Genomic DNA, 20,202 nt, shown 5'->3' on the forward strand with positions numbered 1-20,202 from the left:
TGTTTGATTGTAAAGTCTAGTTTTGTTTGGTTCTTAAATCTTCAATACCTCAAGGCGTTTTAACTTGTATAAGACTAATCAGTTACGTAACCTTATAGAATATTATTCCCTCTTTTGAACCCATCATTACTGCTATTAAACAAAATAGTTTAAATGCACACTGTTTGTGGGTAATGATATGGAAAATGTACTTGAAGTACTGTACTTCCCTTTGCATTTAATTCTAGTGTTTAGAAGGCTTTCTTGAGCAGAGAAAGCAAGGCTTGTTATTTATGGAGGGAGTGATGATGGTACTGCCACTCCAAGCTTCGTCTTTACTATAACCTAACTAGTTGAGTCTGTTATATTTGGAATGAAAAGCCATTACTGAAACTTGGTGTAGCTCGGAAATAAGAAAATTGCTCAAATTATAACTAGTGGTTCTAATACACCATTCAGTAACTGTTCTGGTGGTACACTGTATCTCCCAGGTTATAGATTCTCTTGCTGGGCCTCAAATTCTTTACTGTATTTACTTGTACCCCTCTGCAGAATAACTATCACACTCACATTGCTAGCCACTCTTTTAGACTCCTAGATTTTGTGAGGCTGAAGACCGACATGGTAGCCTACATCGTTATATCTCTCCCGTTGTTAAAGGGCCTCTAAACTTCTGCTTATCCCTTTGGTGTGGAAATGTTAGTCGAGATGTTAATTACTCTGCTCGTAAAATAAGCGCTCTTTACTTACTGTACTGTACAGTATTTTGTTGTCTTGTGGTTGACATGACAAATCATACGATTCCCTCGGACTAATGCTTCTCTTTTTGTATGAATATTCACTAAATTAGTACAAATGTATCTCTTTTATCTTTTAAATGTATGTGCGCCATTCTCTTACAATGGCTCTGTCACCTACTGTCCAAAGGAAAAGGCAACCCTTTGGGCTGGTGTGTGACAATAAGAGTATAGTAATGGGAGAGTGGATCTTCCTCATTCCTGTTCTCTTGAGGCTAAACTAATTAGTTGAGCTTTTTGGTCCTCTGAATTTTAAACGCACTCAGTGGACCTTGATGATTATGGAGGGGACAACACCAATTTCATAACTCCTAAGTCGTCTGATATTTCCTGTTAGTTACCAAGAAGAGGTTCTTTTTGCGTTAGTTAGGTAAATGTATTTGTGGTAGCTCTAGCCCTGCTAATTGCTGCCTAATTTCTGTAACTCATGTTATCTAAAGTTTTAGAATGTCTTTTGGCAAAACTTTTAATAGATATGCTGAAGGTAATAATCTGTTCCTTTGTTTGCAATTTGGCTTTTGCAATGGCATTGGAGCATGGGACGCCCTTTTACAATTTCCAGTGCTGTACAGAAATGGTTTGTTTGTGGTCAGGGTGTTCTTTTGATTCACCTTGATTTTAGTGCTGCCTTTGACTATGTTACTCATGAAGCCCTTGTTTTTAAACTCAAATAGTTGGGAGTAGGTGGGTCTATTTTTAGCATCATTATTGAACTTAGATCTGTGGATACTGATTCCTGTAGAGATGTGGCTAAAATTAGTGCACGGTGCAAATTATGATACATGAAATTGAACCCTAACAAAACTCAAAGTATGATTGTAAGTAGGCTTAGGACAGTGGCTCCTCAGCATCTAGATCTCTTCATTGATAATGTTTCTTCTTCAGTTACACAAAAATAATTGGCTTATTTAGAAAGTCTCTTAAGATTTTCAGTGATCAATCTTTTCTGAAGAAATATTTTAATTCTTTCATTCTACAGTACCGTGTTTAAAGTATTGTTTTCCTGTCTGGTCTTCAGCTGCTCTCCTCTCAATTTGTTAGACAACTAACTGAAGTCTAGCTTTACTTAGGCACCACCCACCTTTTGAGGAACTACCACTAGAGAGTTGCTTGGTTTTTTTACTAAATGGTACTACACTGAATCCCTCTCTGGTTATGGCTCATTTTTCCTTTGCCTACACATACGCCAAATAGTGTGGCCTATTCCTTACATATTCTCCTTTTTCCACAAACACCTGACAGTGCTAAGATAACAAAAAACATTTCTCTTCAAACAAGGGTCTAACTACAGCACTGTTAATTGTTCATTGGCTACTTCCCACTTGGTAAGGGTAGAAGAGACTCTCTAGTTATGGCAAGCAGCTCTTCTAGATGAACGCTCCAAAACCAAACTATTGTTCTGTAATCTTGGGCAGTGACATAGCCTCCATACTATGTGCACCCACTTTCTTGGGTTGGAGTTCTGGTGCTTAAGGGTACACTCAGGCACACAATTCTATCTGTTTCCTTAGTTCCTTTCCTCACTGGGCTGGAGCCTTTGGGCTTATAAAATCCTGCTTTTCAAACTAGGGTTCTAGCTTAGCTAGTAATATTAGTAATACAGTATCAAATTTCTTATTCCTAATCTGGATATCATTCTGTAGCACAATCTTTCAGTTCTTTATATATATTGTGGGCAATTTTTCATAATTTTGACCATCCTTTGTATTTAAGTCTTCTCGGACTGTACCTTCCTAAATATGCAGTTAAGTCTAAATCTTGCCATCTCTATCATAAGGCTGAACACTACAGTTTTCTAGAAGTTTTGCTCAGCTGTGACCAGATTATGAATGATCTTCCTAATCAGGCAGTTGAATTAGTGGAACTACAGAAGTTCAAATTTTTTGCAAATGTTTTTATGTTGAACAAACTGACACAAGTCTTTTTCGTAGTCTATATATGACAGATCTGTTTTAAAGTTATTACTGATATTCAAGATTTTATTTATTTCTTTATTCATTACTACTTATATACTGTAGTTTATTTCCTTACCATCCTGGGCTATTTTTTCTGTTGGAGCCCTTTGGCTTATAGCATACTGCTTTTTCAGCTAGGGTTGTAACTTTGCCAGTTGTAATGATAATAGTAAATGTAGGGTTTAGTACCTCGCATTCCTCTTATTTTGTACACATCAGTTTCTGTACGTAGCAGGTAATTGTTCGAAAAACATTTGGTAAAGTTTTGCCTGTATATATACACATCAATTTCCGTACGTTGCAGGTAATTGTTCGAAAAACATTTGGTAAAGTTTTGCCAGTATATTATCACAAAGATTTTAAATTAATCTTTAAGGTAGACTATATAATAAATCAAAATAAATTACTTTTAGATATATGCTTAGTTTGGATGAGTTTTATAAATTAATCTAAATCCAGTGTAAGGCTGATATTTTAAGTTCCTGTTTAGTTCCTAAGCCTTTTACCCTACTAGGCTGATCATTGTCAATCTAGTTCCAAATTACGGTCAGTTTCTTGCTTTGTTACATGTCAACATGGAACTGACAGAGTATTATAACGGATATGTTTAAGCCTGACAGTTCAAAAGGCCTCCAGGAATCGGGTCTACTTGTTTAGATTAATATTAATTTAATTGCTACCAATCTAAGAATATTGATATAAACTTTGTTTCCCAAGAAGCAGCCATATGAATACTGTATCAAGCAAGTATAAAAATAACATTTTATTATTAAAATTTTGTTTTTCTTGAATCTCTTGTCACCTTATGCTTATCATATCCAACTAAGGGCTTTCATAGAAAGCTTTTGACAAAGGTAGTTTTCATGATGGGGAAAGTCAGCTATAATCTTTCATTTTTTTTCTATAAGATCTCCAAACTTACTGCTGACTATATAATTCATTTATATCATGGCTAAATTATTAGTATTCATTTTGTGGATTTCTTAGCAAAATTATTTTACATTATATTTTTTTACAGACTGGGAAGAAAAGGGGAAGACCACCAAAGTCTGCAAATAATCGTAACAAGAAAAGCCCTGTGAAGTCCAAGGTCAAGACTCCTTTAGTACCCTCCAAGGAATTAAGCACAGGTGTCACATATGTAGAAGATAATTCAAGTCAGGAGAGTGTTGACAGCAGTTTGTACACTTCAGTGTCGAGTCAGAAAAACAAGGATGACAAAACTTCTGTTCAAGAGACAAATGAGGAAATTCCCCAATTATGTGGTGCAGTAGAGGTGAGAAATATGAATTGCAAGTCATTTTAGAGATAAGTTATATGACTAAGGTGCATTGAAATAGTCATGGCTTATATTTTGTTTTGCTCATCCATATTTTTGTTTCAAATCCATGTTTTTATGAAAAAATTGAAACTTGTGAATGTTTATACAACCAGAGCAATGGTAGGTTGAAGAGAGGATTTGAAAAAAATTTAACTTGCCTCTGATTATTAAATGCTTTACTTAATACCCTGCCTTTGGACAATAATGTGTCCAACATAAAGAGTAATGGAAAACATTACACTATTAGATTATATTGTTGGATTAGATTTTCAATAAATTTTAGTAATATGCAAATAGTACATTGAAAAGACTACTACAGATACCAAGTATAGTTAACTGTTAAGAGATTTCAGAAGAAAAGGATGATCATTAGAATTATTATATTGCTGTACATCACAATGTTCAAATATCCATATAAGATACTGTATTAGGCAAATCATATATAGTTCAGGAAGTTATAGAAAAATAAAGTTGGGGATAGGATATCAGAGCAGATCAATATAATATTGTATCAACAAGTTATTGAAAATTGATTTACAGTACTGTATGTCTAGTATACAAGGACATGAGACTGGATCCCATTTGACAAAAATGGCATGACTAATAATCATAAGGACCAATTGGCTGCTGCGGGCCTTTTATAGAGTTAATTTTCACCACTCCTAATGTAACAAATGATAACCTCTACATCCTTAGTAGGTGAAAGTTACAGATTTATAGTAAAATCGGGGATAACATACACGTAAAATGTTGGTCATATAGTCACCCATACATCATGCCTACTTTTATGCCCCAAGGCCTGTACAGCTATCACAAAACATAGGTGAGAAAACATAAAAGTAAAATTAAAACTTCTATATTTTAAACACAGGTTTTATAGAATAAAAATATGGCAAGGCAACAAAACCAATGCCTTATAATTGCCGGCAAAGGAAATGGAGGATTAAAGTTGCAGAGATTATTAAGAGTAGTATGTGTACCTTGAATTAGGAATTGGTAGGAAATTGAGGTTATGGGTAAATGTAATGAGTGATTACCAGGTGATGAAAAAATTAGTGTAAAAAAATTATGTAATATAAGTTTACATGGAGTTCTTTTGTTGTATTTTTACAGCTGACCGAGGTGAAAAACTTTATTCGTGAATGGGTGTCATCTTGCCCTAATCCAGATGAGGAAGATGTGGATATAATAGCATCATATTATAGTAACCTTATTATTTATAGAGATCTGGAGAAAGTTGACCTCCTCATCAAGTACCTTTACAGGCAAGTAAAATTTCCATTATATTATGAAAAATATATTATAGATAGATAGATAGATACATTAATGTGAGTTTTTAGGTACAATAATTAAAATTTGAATTATATAAAAGTATATTTATTTTTTAGATTATTAGATTTAATTATGTAAGTGAATACTGCTTGAAGTAAAGCTGTAATACTGATATCCATTTTTTCACTTGAAAATGATTTCATTGCTTTTAGTACTGTATGTACTTGTGTATCATGCGACTAGTTTCAAGGGTGTCGTATCACACACACGAGATATAAAATTAGCATATGTTCTCTTGGACCAGACTGCATCATTGAACAAACTATGTATCCATTCACTGTGATAAAAAATTAGTTCAGTACTATATTTTGTATAAACAGGATTTTGATGAAACTGTTTCCTCATGTAACTGTATCCAATAATAATGCATTTCATATTTGCATGCTAGTATCATATCAAGGAATAAAACGGCAAATATTAATCTTTTCCATTGTTTACATTTACATGTTGAGTGACAGTACCGTCTATGCATACCAAATTTGCTGATTTAAGCAAACTTCTGAAGGATCTTCTTAATATCCCTTAAAAACCATCATTATTTGAACTATCATTTGTTCCTGCATACAAACTTATTGCTATTTACTATGGAAATATTGTCCGGCAAAGCTGGAAACTAGCCATAAATTTTTTACGTAACGTATAACAGTGTATTACATCATTTTTGTTTTTGGCTTAGTAGAGTGAAGACTTTCTGTCTAGCTCTCCTGTAAACCCTATAAAGAACTGGCTATGAACTCGCCTTATCTTTTTCTCTTTCGAAGGTGTGTCTCGTCTTCTGAGGGCTAATAAAATGCATGTTTCCTTTGGCATTGAAGATCGTGCTTGCGGGACCTTTTTATCGGCTCGAGAGATGGGTCCTCATTCCCTATACCCTGCTTGGAGATGGCATGCCATCATTTAGACTCGTCCTTGCAGAGAGTGTTGGGAGTGGTCATCCTCCCAGAGAAAGCAGTACGGCAGGTGACAAAGAGTAATCTGAAAGGGATTCTTCTCCCTTGTGGTTGTCCTCGAGGTCAGAGAAGTCATGACTTCTCTCTGGTGCCTCGTCTGCTCCCCGTTGACTCTGCTTGTTCAGTCTCCTGCGGAGGATGAACAAGTAAGAGTGATGACCGTTTGATTCCTGGAAGAGCCTTAGAAGCTGAGGGCCCTATCGCTTCCCCTAGCAAAGCAATGGTGCCCAGGCCTGAAAGGAAATCTATCTTTTTTGATGCTATCCATCAACTTAGGTCTTCCTTGGGGCTTTAGGGTTCTCCCTGTAAGGAACAATTCTTGGAGTTGCTGAAGCTTGGGCCACAGCAGTAGTGCACATCTGCCTCCGTGGGGTTTTGACTTCTTATTGGACTAACAATTTCTTTGATTTCAAGATTTTAACTTTTTTTTTAAAAAACTTGGGTTTTATAGATAAGATTTAAATTAATAGTTAAAGATTTTTACCGAATAATTCATTAATTTTTTATTCCCAAATTTAATCGGGCCAGCTCTGTAAGAGCCGAGCTTGACTCATTGGGCTAGTAAATCTCATTTTGACAATCATACGGCCTTCACCCCCCCCCAACCTTTGGAGTGGCGTTCCCTCCAGATGGTCTTGTCCCCTTTGTTGAATGTCCTCCGTAACTTCTCGCCCACCTGAGGAGTCCCTGCCAGGTGTGCAATCTCATCAGGATGAACATACTTGTTCAGCCAGTTGAGCAAGCTCAGCTCACTAAGTACCATCCGTGGTAGGTCGTCCTTCTCGCCAACGTGAAAGGGCTTCCTCTCATGAGTGGGCTTTCCTTCAAGTACCTCGCAAACAGGCATTAGGTTTCCATACCTTGCTCCAGCTCTTCGGAGCATCCTGATGGTGACAGCTGGCAACTGCTTGCTGTGTTAATATCTCGCCTTCGTCTCCCTATGGCACAACGAGTCTCACGACCCCTGACGTTCTTGAGCGATGGCAGCGAGCTTTCGCAGACCCAGGCAAGCAAATACCTCCTCCTTTAGGAATATGCAAGGTAATTTGTCAACCTCCTGCAGGTTCCCAGACGAGTATTCGTGCCCATGTTCCCATTGCTATGGCTTGTAGATGAACAGGCCCTAGCTGGGAGGGAGAGTCATGCGCTTCTCCACACATTCTCCCACCACTTGCTGCCGAGGTGGGTAGGCAACCCCCTCCTGCTGATGAAAGTATGCTTTCTTCTCAGGCAGGCTCGCTACCGAGGTTGACTCGCTAAAAGATGCAACAGCTCGTTATCTGAATGCTTTCGAACACTTGCCTGTTGGGGTTCCTACAGCTGTCTCTTCATTCACCAAGGACACCCCATGGTTTCAAGAGCTTCTAAGGGCTGTGAAATGGATGATTAGTTAACCAGTTTGAGCTCCACTATTAGAGGCCTCTTTTCGTCCAGTCTCTATCCCCTCATGGCGTCAGGATCTCCTTGGTGTTCCGATCCACCTGTAGACCCCAGGCATAGGAGTACGGCCTCGAAGTATGCTCCTTACCATTAATACCGGACCCCATTTGTGAGAAACGGGGTATCATCCCAGTAAAACTGACCATAAGGAGAAGAGGATATAGACAAGAGACAACTTCCTCAAGGCATACCCATCACCTGAGGACAGGCAAGGGTGGGTACGAGATCTCTTTTACAGACAATTACCAATTGTCTTTGGTAGAGCTCGTGACTAATGAACCAGCCGTTCCACTTCTAGAGGTCCTGTCGGTCCCTGTGGACTTTTCACAAGCCCCCACAGCTAGTTGAAGCTCCTCGTAAGGAGATTTCATCTCTTTGCCTCCTTCCCGTCCATGGCTCAGGAGCGGAAGGGCATGAAAACCCTTCCTAAGAATTTGGCCTTGAAAGTTTTCAACCCTTCAGGTCAGCAGATGGGTGTTTTTAGTTCGGTTCCAGCCTCGGTGTTACTGGTATCACAGGACCTCCCCTCTAGGTCTCAGGACCCTGCAAGGGACCCTGTTCATGAACCTGACCCTGCCGGGGTTCATATGGGTGTGAGTTTGGGTCTGAACGAATCACAAGATGATGTCTTGGTCCACTCTAACAGCATGTTACCATTGGTTGCTAGTCCTAAGAGAGTAGAAAGAGCCTGACCACTCCATGTAGGTCTTTGCCTGCATAAAGAAAACCAATTATTTAGGCAATCCTTCCTATTCCCCCCCCACCCCCGAGGGAAAGATACAGTCCTGGACTATTACTGCCAGGCCCCTAGAACGAGTTGCTCTGGTCTAGGATGGTAAAGGGAGCTGGGAAGGTCTTTTCCTAGGTAGCTAGGACTTCAAACTCTTTTAGGGCAGGAAACTCATCGCAAATACTTCCAACACTACTTGTACAGCAGAGGAAGTACTACGAGATCTTGGACGATACTCCCTTTACCTTCCCTTTAGACCCAGCAGTTCTAGTACTGACACATAATATCACCATTGATAAGTTCGCAGCACACCTGGTGACGTTTTCAGCTGCAGAGCCGCTACCATGGAGTGGGTTGCAAAGGCTTCTTTGCTGATCGCTTTGAGGATCATTGCTGGTCGCTTCGAGGATCATTGCTGGTTTGGTTCAGTGGGCTATCCGATTGCCAATGAGGCTTTTAGCCAATTCAGAGAAGCAGAAAGCTATGAAGAGCTTCTTGCCTTCAGGAGCCAGCTAGTCGAGTTCCTCGCTCATAACCTGGCCACCCAGTGGACAAACTGGATCTTGAGAAGGCAGGACTCTCTCATTTCAACATTCCAGAGGCAGGTGCTTAAGAGAGAGGCACTCAAGTTGCAAAACTTGTCACTGGAGGGTTCTTCCTTGTTCAACTTGGAAGACATTGACGCTGTTCCAGAACTCTGGAGGAAGGTGAGTTACGATGCCCTTCACCAAAAGGCCAGTAACATCTCGCCTGTACTCTTCAGCACCATTTGCACCGAGGTTGTCTCCCTTCAATAGAAGCAAGCCTGCTAGCACCCCTTTCATGTTGGAGAAGGATGCTCTCCTAGAGGTTCTAGATAGATCCCCAGGCTTCTGGAGGCTGGAGACCAGTCGTCAAACTCTGCCTTGAACAGCTGTTGCAAACCCCATTCAAGATGGAAGCGTTAGGTATGGTAAGACAGGCTGTCAGACTCAAATTTTTCATGCTAATACTGGATCTCAAAAGACGAGTATTCCAGATCATAATCCACCCTACGTTAAGGAAGTATCCGAGATTAATCCTTAACAAGAGAATATACCAGTTCAAGGTACTGTCCTTTGCCTTATCTACAGGTCCCTGAAGTGTTCACATGTATGTTTACTCTAGCATTAACCTGGGCACACGCCAACGACATTGAATTTTTTACATTATCTAGACAATTGGCCGATCCTAGTAGACTGTAAAACCCTTCCCCTACACCAAGACACACTCCTTGCATTTTGTCACTATCTGGGGATTGTCGTAAATTACGAGAAGTTCTCTCTGCATCCTGCTGTATCTCAGGATGCAAATAGACCCCCCTATTAGGCAAGATTTTTTCTTACCAAGACGGAATAGAGTGACTAAGTAGCACATTTCTTTCTAAAGTGAGAATCTCTACAAGCAGACCTGTGGCTGCGCCTGTTACGACACCTGGCCTCCCTGGAACATATGATCCCAACAGCCATCTACACATTTATTCTCTCTTGTAGCATCTGAAATTCTTTTGCTCTGAGCACAGGGATCCTAAGGACTCCGAGTTCCGATAGCATCAGATCGACGACTTATCGTCCCTTAATACATTTTGCTTTCTTGCTTGGGCACTGCCAAGAGTTACCGAGTTGCATGGTCTTTCATACGACATAGCCCATTCAAGGGGATTGGGGCAAGTAACGCTTAACTTTGTCCCCGAGTTCATTAATACTAACACTCAGAATCCTGCTTTCGCAGACTCTAGGTGCAGGCCCTTCCAGATTTTGAGTCTCTGTCGTGTAACTGATGATACCGATCAACTGTTAATATGTCCTGTGAAAGTGCCGAGGTGCTATCTCAAAAGAACTACCAGAGCTTGTCCGCACATAGAACGACCTTTGGTAAGCATGTGCAGGATCAAGATGAGAAGCGCCAAGAATACAATCTCGGTTTGGGTTTGTAAAGTCATTGAATGGACATTGAATTCTGACTCCTCAATGAGATCGTAGACCCAGAGCTCGCAATGTTACAGTTGTTAGTACGTTTGTAGCATTCAAAAGAAACTACTCTGTGGCGCATGTCCTTCAAGCAGACTTCTGAAAGCATCAAAACAACTTCTCAGTCCACTACTTGTAAGACTTAACCCACAGGAGCCTGGATACATTCTCCATAGGTCCAGTGGTGGCTTCACAAAAATTGGTGTAAGCAACCTCAGCTCTATTACAGGACAAGTAATCTTTTCTTCGTTCATCTTCACCTGTTGGGGCATAGCCTCTCGAGGATCGTGCAAGCTGGCCTACCTCGACTGCAGATAACAACCATTTCCCTTGTGTAGCCTGAAATACTTATACAATATATTTGTTACGTCCCCGTACTCCCTATGAGGGCGAGTCGGGCAATGTCTAGGTTAGGTGTGTGTGTTAACCCCATTATTTCCTTATATGGTAAGTTGCAGTGCTTAGTTTCCACTCATTCACCAGAATTGCCCAGTCCATCAACTCTCTAGCTTAACAGATTGAGCTTACGAGGTGTCAGGGTACCCCTCATGCTCGTATGAGCCCAGAGTCGTACCCCAGGTCAAGTTCCCAGTCAGTTGGGTTTTGGACTTCCACCACATAAGGGTGTATCTCCGTAGTAAAGAGCAATAGGTTTGTATGTGTATAGGAACAAATGACAGATTTAGAAGTAATTTGTATTTTTCCTAACTATACAAACCTGAAGTCTCTCCTCATACTTGTCCCGCCATGACCTGGCCCTCAAGAAAGTCCTACCCTTTTAATCAAAAGTGACATAATACATAGGTCGAGTGTGAGCTGATCTACCCTCTCCTAACTAGTGGCAGATTGGTATACCTAGTGTAAAAAATTTATGGCTACTTAACTAAAGCCACGCTGGCACAACATATCCCATGGTAAAGAACACTTTTTTGTATAGTAAGGGAAAATACAAATTTCTGTACTTCCTTGTGTGTTATTTTTAATTTCTCATTGTAAGGTAAATAGTTTTATCTCAAATGCTTTTCTCACATTTTATTTAAGGTATAGTTTAACGGCACATGGAAATTAACCGAAGTTTCAGCTATGTTGCGATGCACAGTAATTTGTAGCTTGTAGCTTTTTGGTGCTTGATTATATAGGGAAAGCTAAGTAAATTAATAATTTTCTTCCAATCAGTTAGGAAATTTATGCCCAATTTGGTTTATTTTTTCATAAACCAAATGTACCATCCTGCACTTAATATAAACTTGGGAATGACCATTTTTCTTACTTCATGAATTTTAAATTCTTGTTTTAGATTGTTACAAGAAGTTAGAAGTTTCCACCAGTTTTCCTTTTTATTCCTCCAATTTCGGACACAGATTTCCCAAATTCCAAACAGCTCAGCAGCTATGAACATTGTTTGTTTTCCCACCTTCAGCTTTTTTATATTTGGTAGTTATTTCCTTGATCTTTTCTCTATAGCAAGTAAGGGTATAATGTAGTCTTATTTACTTACCTCAGTAACAACTACAGTAGTTTTTTACTATTGTACAATGGTTGAAATACTGTACAAGCAAAACAGTTGTTATTCAATTCGATTATTTATAACAAAACAGCTGTTTTTTTGTTTGGTTATTATTGTGGCTGTATGATTTAAACAATTTTAACAATACTTTTATTTTAGTAGGAGGTGGGATAAAGAAATTAAGTAAAAGTTTAATCTAGATGTGAGATTAGCTATTGCATGAGTATATATACAGTAATGGAAGGCATTGTATTTTAGTTTTATTGATTGCTTTATGAGGTGAAATAATTACTGGAATTATATTTTCAGGCAAGTCATACGCACCTGTAACAAACTGTGGCAGCTGGCCTACTGCAATGTTGTAGAGAGAGTTCAGAGTGTAATGTTGTATCATTATGAAGGGAAGATGAAGGTTCCTTCCCTTACACTTGAAGATTAATGAAGGCCTTTATGCAAGTCTTTGAGACACTGTGATATTTTTCACTAGTTGAGAAAAATGGCTGTGATATGTAAGAACTAATATGCAACTACCTCTTCAAATGTAAGGGATTTGCATTTATATTTAAGGCATCTAGTATTGATACCAAATCCTTTGAAAATTTAAATATTTACTACGTAGTGAAATCATTTTAATGAAATTAAATACATAAAAATAATATAACCCACACTTGTACCTTACATTATTAAAGTAAAGATTGCATATCTTCATTTTCTGAGTCTTTATAGTTAGCATTCCACATTTTTTTTCCAGGTGTTAATATGCATAAGTAAAATAATACATTTTATATCCATGGGAAAATTTACCTAAAATATTTTATTTAAGTATCCTTTTCATCTTTGTCTGTCAGTCACAAAGATGAATCTATCAGAGGAATTTGTCTCTGGATTAAAATGACCCGTTAGCACTAGATGCTGGGCCCTCAGCTTGAGAGATAGATAATCCAGAGACAGTTTACTTTGTTAAGGACTTGCCCTCATTTGGGTATTCAACAACCTTGGTGAGGTAGTCAGTTGAAATTGTTCCACACCTTGCATGGGACAGAGGCTTTTGTGTTGGCAGCCTGTATATGACACCACTAAAGTCTGCATGAGGTCGCAAAAGGTTCTTCAATTTCTTAGAGGATTGGGGTGGCAACTTTAGCCCTTACGAAAGCTTGTATGACATCCATTGATCTGCATTTCAGTGCCCCCCAAGGATTAAAACCCGGCCTTTGGTTGCCTTCCTCATGTGGCCCTAGATGGCATCAATTCTTAGCTACGCTTGAGCCGATAAATCAATATCCTGCCTTCTGTAGTCTCTCAACAGTGTTGATTCTGTGTTCCTGAGAATGCTGACCTTTCTCCTTTTCCAATCAACGCAGCAGAGAATACTTTTACCAATAAAGACTCGAGACCAAGGGAACTGTCCTACGCTGCTATGGAGGCTACTTTCATGAGTTAGCCTACAGGCAATTTAGTGGATCGACCATGGTGTAGTAGCTGTTCCCTACTTTACAGTTTCTCAGGACTACACAAATCCTGAGTTGTAGTTTACAGACTATATCCTGTTGGGCTTCAAGGCTATCTCCTTGGTGCATCAGTCTACTAAATGGTGGGTGAACTGAGTGCTTAAGAGGGAAGATGCTGTTGCTTCCTACTTTGCAAGGCAAGAGGAGAAGTCGAGGGAGACAATCATAGACTTCCCTTATCCATCAAACTGTTACCTTTATGGGCACCAGAACTTCAATGGTAACCACCGAAGTATCAACACTGCTGCTCCATTCAAGTCTGCTTTGAAGTTGCTTTCATGTGGCAAGGGTAGTGAAGTGTTATCTAACCCTGTGGCAACATTTTTTCGGTTTTTCACGTTTGTATAATCCCCACTACACACTGCAGTGCTAGCCACCATGTGACGTATCTAGCTTCCTTTTGGGCTGCAAGTCTGATTGTGTCCAAATCTAGGTCATGTAGTGGTAGCTGACATGGCAAATTTAATTTTCTTTGGGTGATCAGATGTTGCTGTGTTAACCATATGATTCCACCTACCCTGAAAATATTAATTACAGAGAACTGCCATTAGAAAAGGAGCCCTTTAAGAAAGTAGTAAGCTAACTAGAATTCAATAAATAAAATATCATAAATGGATCTTAGGAAATTGAAATGAATATACAGTACAGTAATCTAATAGTTGTCTTTATATTGCTTATTTGCTTTTACACTATTTTGCTTAATTGCATTTACACACATTATTTACATCCTATATTTATTAAATTTCTATTGATAGCTATTTACACGAGGTATAATGCAATGACACAATTTCAATAAGAATATGATATGTTTATCCAGACCTAAATTTATATGATGGTGATAATGACGTGAATTTTCTTATAGATAAAGATCAAATGGTAAAGATTCCATTTTGGTCATCTCTCTCCATGTTATGGTTATGACCTGCAGGTGTAGTTTGAAAAGAATCTGTTTTTTTCATAAAACTAGAGTTTTGAGCTCCAAAACAATCTCCAACCTTTTTCAGGTTAGATGTACTGCAGTCAGACTGATCCCAGTCTTTGTTTTCATTCTCACCATTGTGGAACATGTGACTGCTAGAATAACAATTGCTCTCACATTTCATGCAATAACTTGGATGTTCCAAGGACTTTGTGGGTAAGGAATTAGCTGTTCCTTGTTCCTTATTATTCCAGTCATTTAACTGTAAACACTCGAAAGATTCCTGTTGAGGTAGTTGAAGATTGTATTCTGCCGTCATGGAGGTCCTGTGAGATACCGAAGGATAATTGAATTTTGCTGCATTCTTTGACTCTGATGAGTTTTCTTTTGGAGAATACTTCTGCTTTAAATACCTCTGTTTGGCCTCTTCATATGATTTTCCTGAAACGATGTCTCCACTAGAAAGCATGAAATGCTGAACTGGACTATAATCACACTGCGAGAACCTAGAAGTAGAGAATTAACATTAATGAGGTGTATACCAGTGTCACATTTGTTAAATTTTCTTCCTAAATGCAAGTTCAATATGAAGTTAACAATCAATTTGATGTTAAAGAATTTTTTTTAGCATATTTTATATTCATAGGCAGATTCATAGAATTTGGAGAGGTTACTAATAGACCAATTACTGTAATTTAATTCTGCAACCAAACTAGTTTATATATATTATAATTTTTGGTTCCTTGAAACTTCTCATTATCAAGTACTTTAGAAATTAGATGATATACTCCTTGAGATAAAATGATCAGATTATATTAAAGTAACAATAAAAAGGGATTTGTTCCTACACAAATACAAACTATCGTCCCTTTACTTAGGAAAATAGATAAGTAAAGGTGGTACAAAACAATTAAAATTACAGAGGTGTAAACAACCAACCGGTAGTTACCTGTTGATAGCATTAAGGAACCCCCCTAAACCCCCCACCCCAGTCAGATTACTGACAACAAACTTGGATCTCTGCTGTCAGTGAGTGCACACCCCTTCCCAGGCTGAAACAATTTTGGCAAATTTAAAGATTCTTCTTTTTCTCTTTCCAGCATGTTTGCTTTGTTGAGGATGCTGCCTCTTATGAGGAAATGTCCAGGTGTCATCCAAGACCTGTGGCACATTCACGAGTGCTCCAAAGGTGGATCCTCGTTGGTTTGTGTCCTTAATGCTAAGGGCATGTATGTACACATATCGCCATCTAACGAATGTCGGGAGTGACCAATGGCAGAAGTACGGCAGGAGGAGGAAGAAACCTAAGAAGTCTTTGCTTTCAAGGTCATCCTCAAAGTCATAGGTTTGGGCGACTTCTTCCGCCCCATGGTACTTTTCCTTCTTCTCTTCTCCTTTGGCTTCCTTCAGAGGCCAATATAGCAAGAGTGATGGCCCTTTAACTATAGGACAAGTCATGGGTCAAGGGTGTCCATCGGTTTCTCATAGCTAAACCTCCTCCTCAGGGGGGGAGTGTTCTTTGTTTCAGAGGTCATATGCTCTTCGGTTGTTGTGGCCCTCCTTAGGCATCCAAGGTTTCACGTTAGAACAGCTGCAGCAAGCCCTTACTTTCAGGTACCTTCCAGAGATCATTGCCCCTTCAATGACTGCACAGGAATTGTTGCCCCATCACCTGCAAAGGATGACCTTAGTCCTGCCTCTCCAGAGCCTTAGCCCCGCCCTTCCGAGAATTGGAAGTTTAAGCTGCAAGCTGTTTACCCTCGTCCTTCCAGGAGCATGCTTGCAGGATTGTTGCACAACCTTGGTGCGATCCTTCCTCTCCAGAGGAGGATCTTACACCTGCCCTTCAGTGGCAGTCTCTTGAACGAGGACTAGCCACCCTGATTACCTTCTAGAATGTCAGCTGGCAGACCTTCACAATCACACTTCCAGACAAGTTTCTTCCTCAAGTCCTTCTAGTTGTAAACATTCTTCATCTCCTTGTAGTCTTAGATACATTTCTAGGCTAGCTTTGCCTTTAATTCTCCTGTGGACCAGGCTCCTGCTTTATGCGCTCATTTCAGCGCTGCTCCTGCTCCTTGCTGACACAGAGCCGTGCAATCGCAAACAACTTCCAGGCTATTTTCTCCAAGGAGCTCTAACTCTCCTCGTCCCGCACGTTATAAGCTGGACATGCTTTGGGATGCTCTTCACTTCATCAGTCCTCTGATCGTCAGTTTTCTTCTTGTCGAGCTTTTCCTGTAAGCTCTTCCAATGAGCCTCACTTCTTTACTCGTCCTCATGTGTCTTTGCCTCCCCTTCCTTCAGCAAAGCAGGGCTGTTCTAGGTATTTGCCCCATTGTAGGCACTTATCTTCCCTGCGCTTATCTTTAAAGTAGTCTTTTAACCACTCCTCCTTTGAGGATCACATTCGTTTGCCTCACGTTTATCATCGACGTTCCTCATCTGACCAAACTAAGCCTTCCCCCACAGACCAATTTTCTTACAGCTCCCCTGTTCGAGCCAGACACAGGGATAGTTATTGCCAGCTAGCTTTGACCACATCCTTGAAGAGCTCTCCATCAGATCGTCGCAAGCCATTGTCACTCGATTCCCCCAAGCGCTCTTCTCCTGAAGAGGCAAGTTTGGGCAAAGGGGTCCTCTAACTCAGCTTTTGACAGGCCTTCAAGATCATGCTCTGGGAAAGCTGAACATTCATACTGAACACATCTTCGGAGGATCAGCCAAGATTAGCTTGGAGGGATCGATCTCCAACACACATATGGCATACTTAAGGTAACCCATCACCACAGGAGCCTTCCCCATTATTGGAGGAATCTCAACAGCTTCACTCCCAAGCAAAATTGGGAGCTTCTAAGAGGAAGAATCTTTTCTCTTGCCTCCCTTTGGCAAGCTTAGTCCCCATCATGCTAAGCTCCAGGAAGCACACCCAGGGCAGGATTCCGGTCACATTCCCTTGAGGAGACATGCCGACATCCTGACCCAGAGAGGGTCACTCTCTCTGCGTGAAATCTCATTGGTAAACAATTATTGGCTGTCAAATTTAAGTTTCTGGCAGGATATCAAGTCAAGATACAAAGGATAGACATTCGGCCTTATAATTGCCATCTAAACAACGTCACTCCAGAAGATCGGAGAACAACTTTGAGCCATCTTCTATTGCAGCTGGTGTCCATAGGAAGGAGAGCAAGGATTGGAAGACCGTTCCAAAGGTTCCTTGACCACTAGATCTGAGGCTCTTGTCAGCTCCAGATGGTTGGGCTCCTCCCATCTATCTGAAGAGAACGACAGTGAAGTCTCCCTCCATAACATGCAGTGCTAATTCCTTCGGAAGCAAAGGGAAGACAAACTCAACATAATGAAAGGTGTGATCTCTCCCCCCATAGGTTTTCTTTGTCACTCCCCTAGTAACACGAGACCTAGACTCTCGCTCCCCTGGTCAGTTTTAGCCTAGGAAAGCCTTAGATAAGTTATTGGGTCCTTTGACTGGCAAGACAGTACTACATTGGATACTTCTCTATGGTTTTTCCCTTTGTCTACACATACACCAAGTAGTTTGGCCAGTTCTTTACATATTCTCCTCTGTCCTCATACACCTGACAACACAATTACCAAGCAATCCTTCATACAAGGGGTTAACTACTTCACTAAAATTGTTAAATGGCTACTTTTCTCTTGGTGAGGGTAGAAGACCTTCACCATGATGATCTTTAGCTATAGTAAGCAGCTCTTCTAGGACATTCCAAAATCAAACCACTGTTCTCTAGTCTAGGGTAGTGCCATACTGTCTTGGGGTAGAGTTTTCTTGCTTGTTTTTTAAAGGTCTTTTAGTGTACTGTATATATGATATTCATTTTAATGTTGTTACTGTTAAAATATCTTGTTTTAATTATTCTTGTAGTTTATTTATTTCATCATTTCCTTTCCTCACTTGGCTATTTTCCCTGCTGGAGCCCTTGGGCTTATAGCATCCTGCTTTTCCAACTAGGGTTGTAGCTTAGGAAGTAATAATGTAATAACAAGGACTCTCCCCTAGGTCAGGGAGATCATCCTGTGTGATTCCTGCAGCCTTTGCTAGGCCAAAAGAAATAATATCAAATGCTGCCCCTACCCTCTTCCACTTTATCCTGCAGTAACAAGCTTGACAGTGGGTTGCTCGGCGACCGAGGCGTCTGTCATGGAAATCACGGCCATAACTACTTGTAATTCCAGAAGCCTCTTGGATAGACCACTGGTGGGGTTTTTTTGCTGATATAGATGACCTAACCGACCCTAGCAAGAAACAGGCCCTTAATGCAGTCTTGACAGTAGGTAGGGCGGAGGAGTTATTAATGCACCAGGCAACCAACCAGTAAGCCAATTGAGTGCTCAAGCATTGTGAGGCTATTACTTCAAGGTTCCACAAGCTGATTGGTCATAGAGAATGATTAACCCTTTTACCCCCAGGCTCTTTGGAAATTTCCAACCCTTAACCCCCAAGGGGTTATTTTTTCCCCAGCACATTTTGCAGTATATTTTTTTTAAATTGCTCTAACAGCCTTAATTTTTGACAGAGAGGTCAGGTTGGTCTCATTCTCCTGTAAAATGCCTGAATTTTCTCAAAAAATTATAAAAAATATGAAAAAAAATATTTTTTATAGCATTTTTTTTGCAAGGACGTACCGGTACGTCCATGGGGGTAAAGGGATGAGTTTTGTGAAACGTACCAGTACGTCCTTTGGGGGTAAAAGGGTTAACACTCCTTAACTCCTTATTCAAGGAACCACCACCTTTCCACCAGGAGAGTTAGGTGCTACAGTGTAAAATAGAAGAAAACACAGGACTATTTTACAGTGGCAGTGTCCTTTCGTCAATGCTAAGGTGGAAAAGTGGAGGAAGGAAACGCGTGACTATTTTACAGCGGCTGTGGCCTTTCATCAATCCCAGCCTTAACCACTCAATTAGCATAAGCATGAAGACCAGCGCAGAGAGCAGTGACTCGCTTGCTGCAGTTCATCCTCAAAACCCTATTGACGCAACCTTCCCCCCCCCCAGCAAATATAGTCTCAGTGGAGATAGGGAGAAAAGAAGAGGAAACTGCATGCATTATTGGGGGGGGGGCGCATTTCCATCACCTTACCACTGGTGCAGGCCAGTTTATAGCACTCCCCTTCTTGCAACAATCTCTTCTTCCAACTCGCTGGTGGCAGAAACTTTGGGGACATTTAACCTCACTTGAGAAGTTGGGGTTCCCAAAGGAAGATAATGCCTACGGTCCCTACAATTGGGGACTCAAAACAGCCTGGTTTCAACATTTAGACTGTTTTGAGTAATGAGAGAATGCCTTGATGAAGTCATTAAGCTTCAGCACGGCATTTAATTCCCGTGCTGAAACTTGGTGACGGGCAAGAGGGCTCTCGAACTTGGGGAAATTGCTCCCCCAGTTCGAATCTAAATTTCTCTCTTTTACCTTTTTCTTTTTCTCAATACTACTTCAACCTTATCCTAATTTCACAAACTTTCTTTAGTCTTGCTTTCCAAACTCTATGAGAAAAATTTCCCTCATTATATGTGTGTATATATTATGTACATATATATTTATTTATTTTTTTTTTCTTTTCTCCTATGGCTTGGATGTTTTCACATCCATTGTAGCCCCGGCGGGGATGTTCATACATCCTTTATTGCTGCCTGCTTTGATGAGTGGGAGGAGGTATCGCGGTTGGGAGGTGTTTGCATTCAAAGCTATATATGAGAGTATTGGATGATTTCAGCCATCCCGAAGATGGTTTGGACC

At 40.1% G+C, this 20,202-nt stretch overlaps 2 protein-coding genes across 5 annotated transcripts in view; one reads left to right on the top strand and one right to left on the bottom strand.

The window, feature by feature from the left end:
- The window catches only part of LOC137638589 (DNA repair protein REV1-like), a 73,540-nt gene extending 60,833 nt beyond the window's left edge, over positions 1-12,707 (top strand). For all 3 annotated transcript variants that reach the window (XM_068370790.1, XM_068370792.1, XM_068370791.1), the window contains exons 14-16: positions 3,750-4,007; positions 5,166-5,317; positions 12,309-12,707. In XM_068370790.1, coding sequence (XP_068226891.1) covers positions 3,750-4,007; positions 5,166-5,317; positions 12,309-12,438 — 540 coding nt within the window. In that variant the 3' untranslated portion in view covers positions 12,439-12,707. The remainder of the gene's footprint in view (positions 1-3,749; positions 4,008-5,165; positions 5,318-12,308) is intronic.
- Positions 12,708-14,154: 1,447 nt separating this feature from the next.
- LOC137638590 (melanopsin-A-like) overlaps positions 14,155-20,202 on the bottom strand; it is a 102,005-nt gene continuing 95,957 nt past the window's right edge. For both annotated transcript variants that reach the window (XM_068370794.1, XM_068370793.1), the window contains exon 5: positions 14,155-14,932. In XM_068370794.1, the coding sequence (XP_068226895.1) occupies positions 14,377-14,932 (556 nt within the window). In that variant the 3' untranslated portion in view covers positions 14,155-14,376. The remainder of the gene's footprint in view (positions 14,933-20,202) is intronic.

This window comes from Palaemon carinicauda, chromosome 3, assembly GCF_036898095.1.
Source record: "Palaemon carinicauda isolate YSFRI2023 chromosome 3, ASM3689809v2, whole genome shotgun sequence".
NCBI lineage: Eukaryota > Metazoa > Arthropoda > Malacostraca > Decapoda > Palaemonidae > Palaemon > Palaemon carinicauda.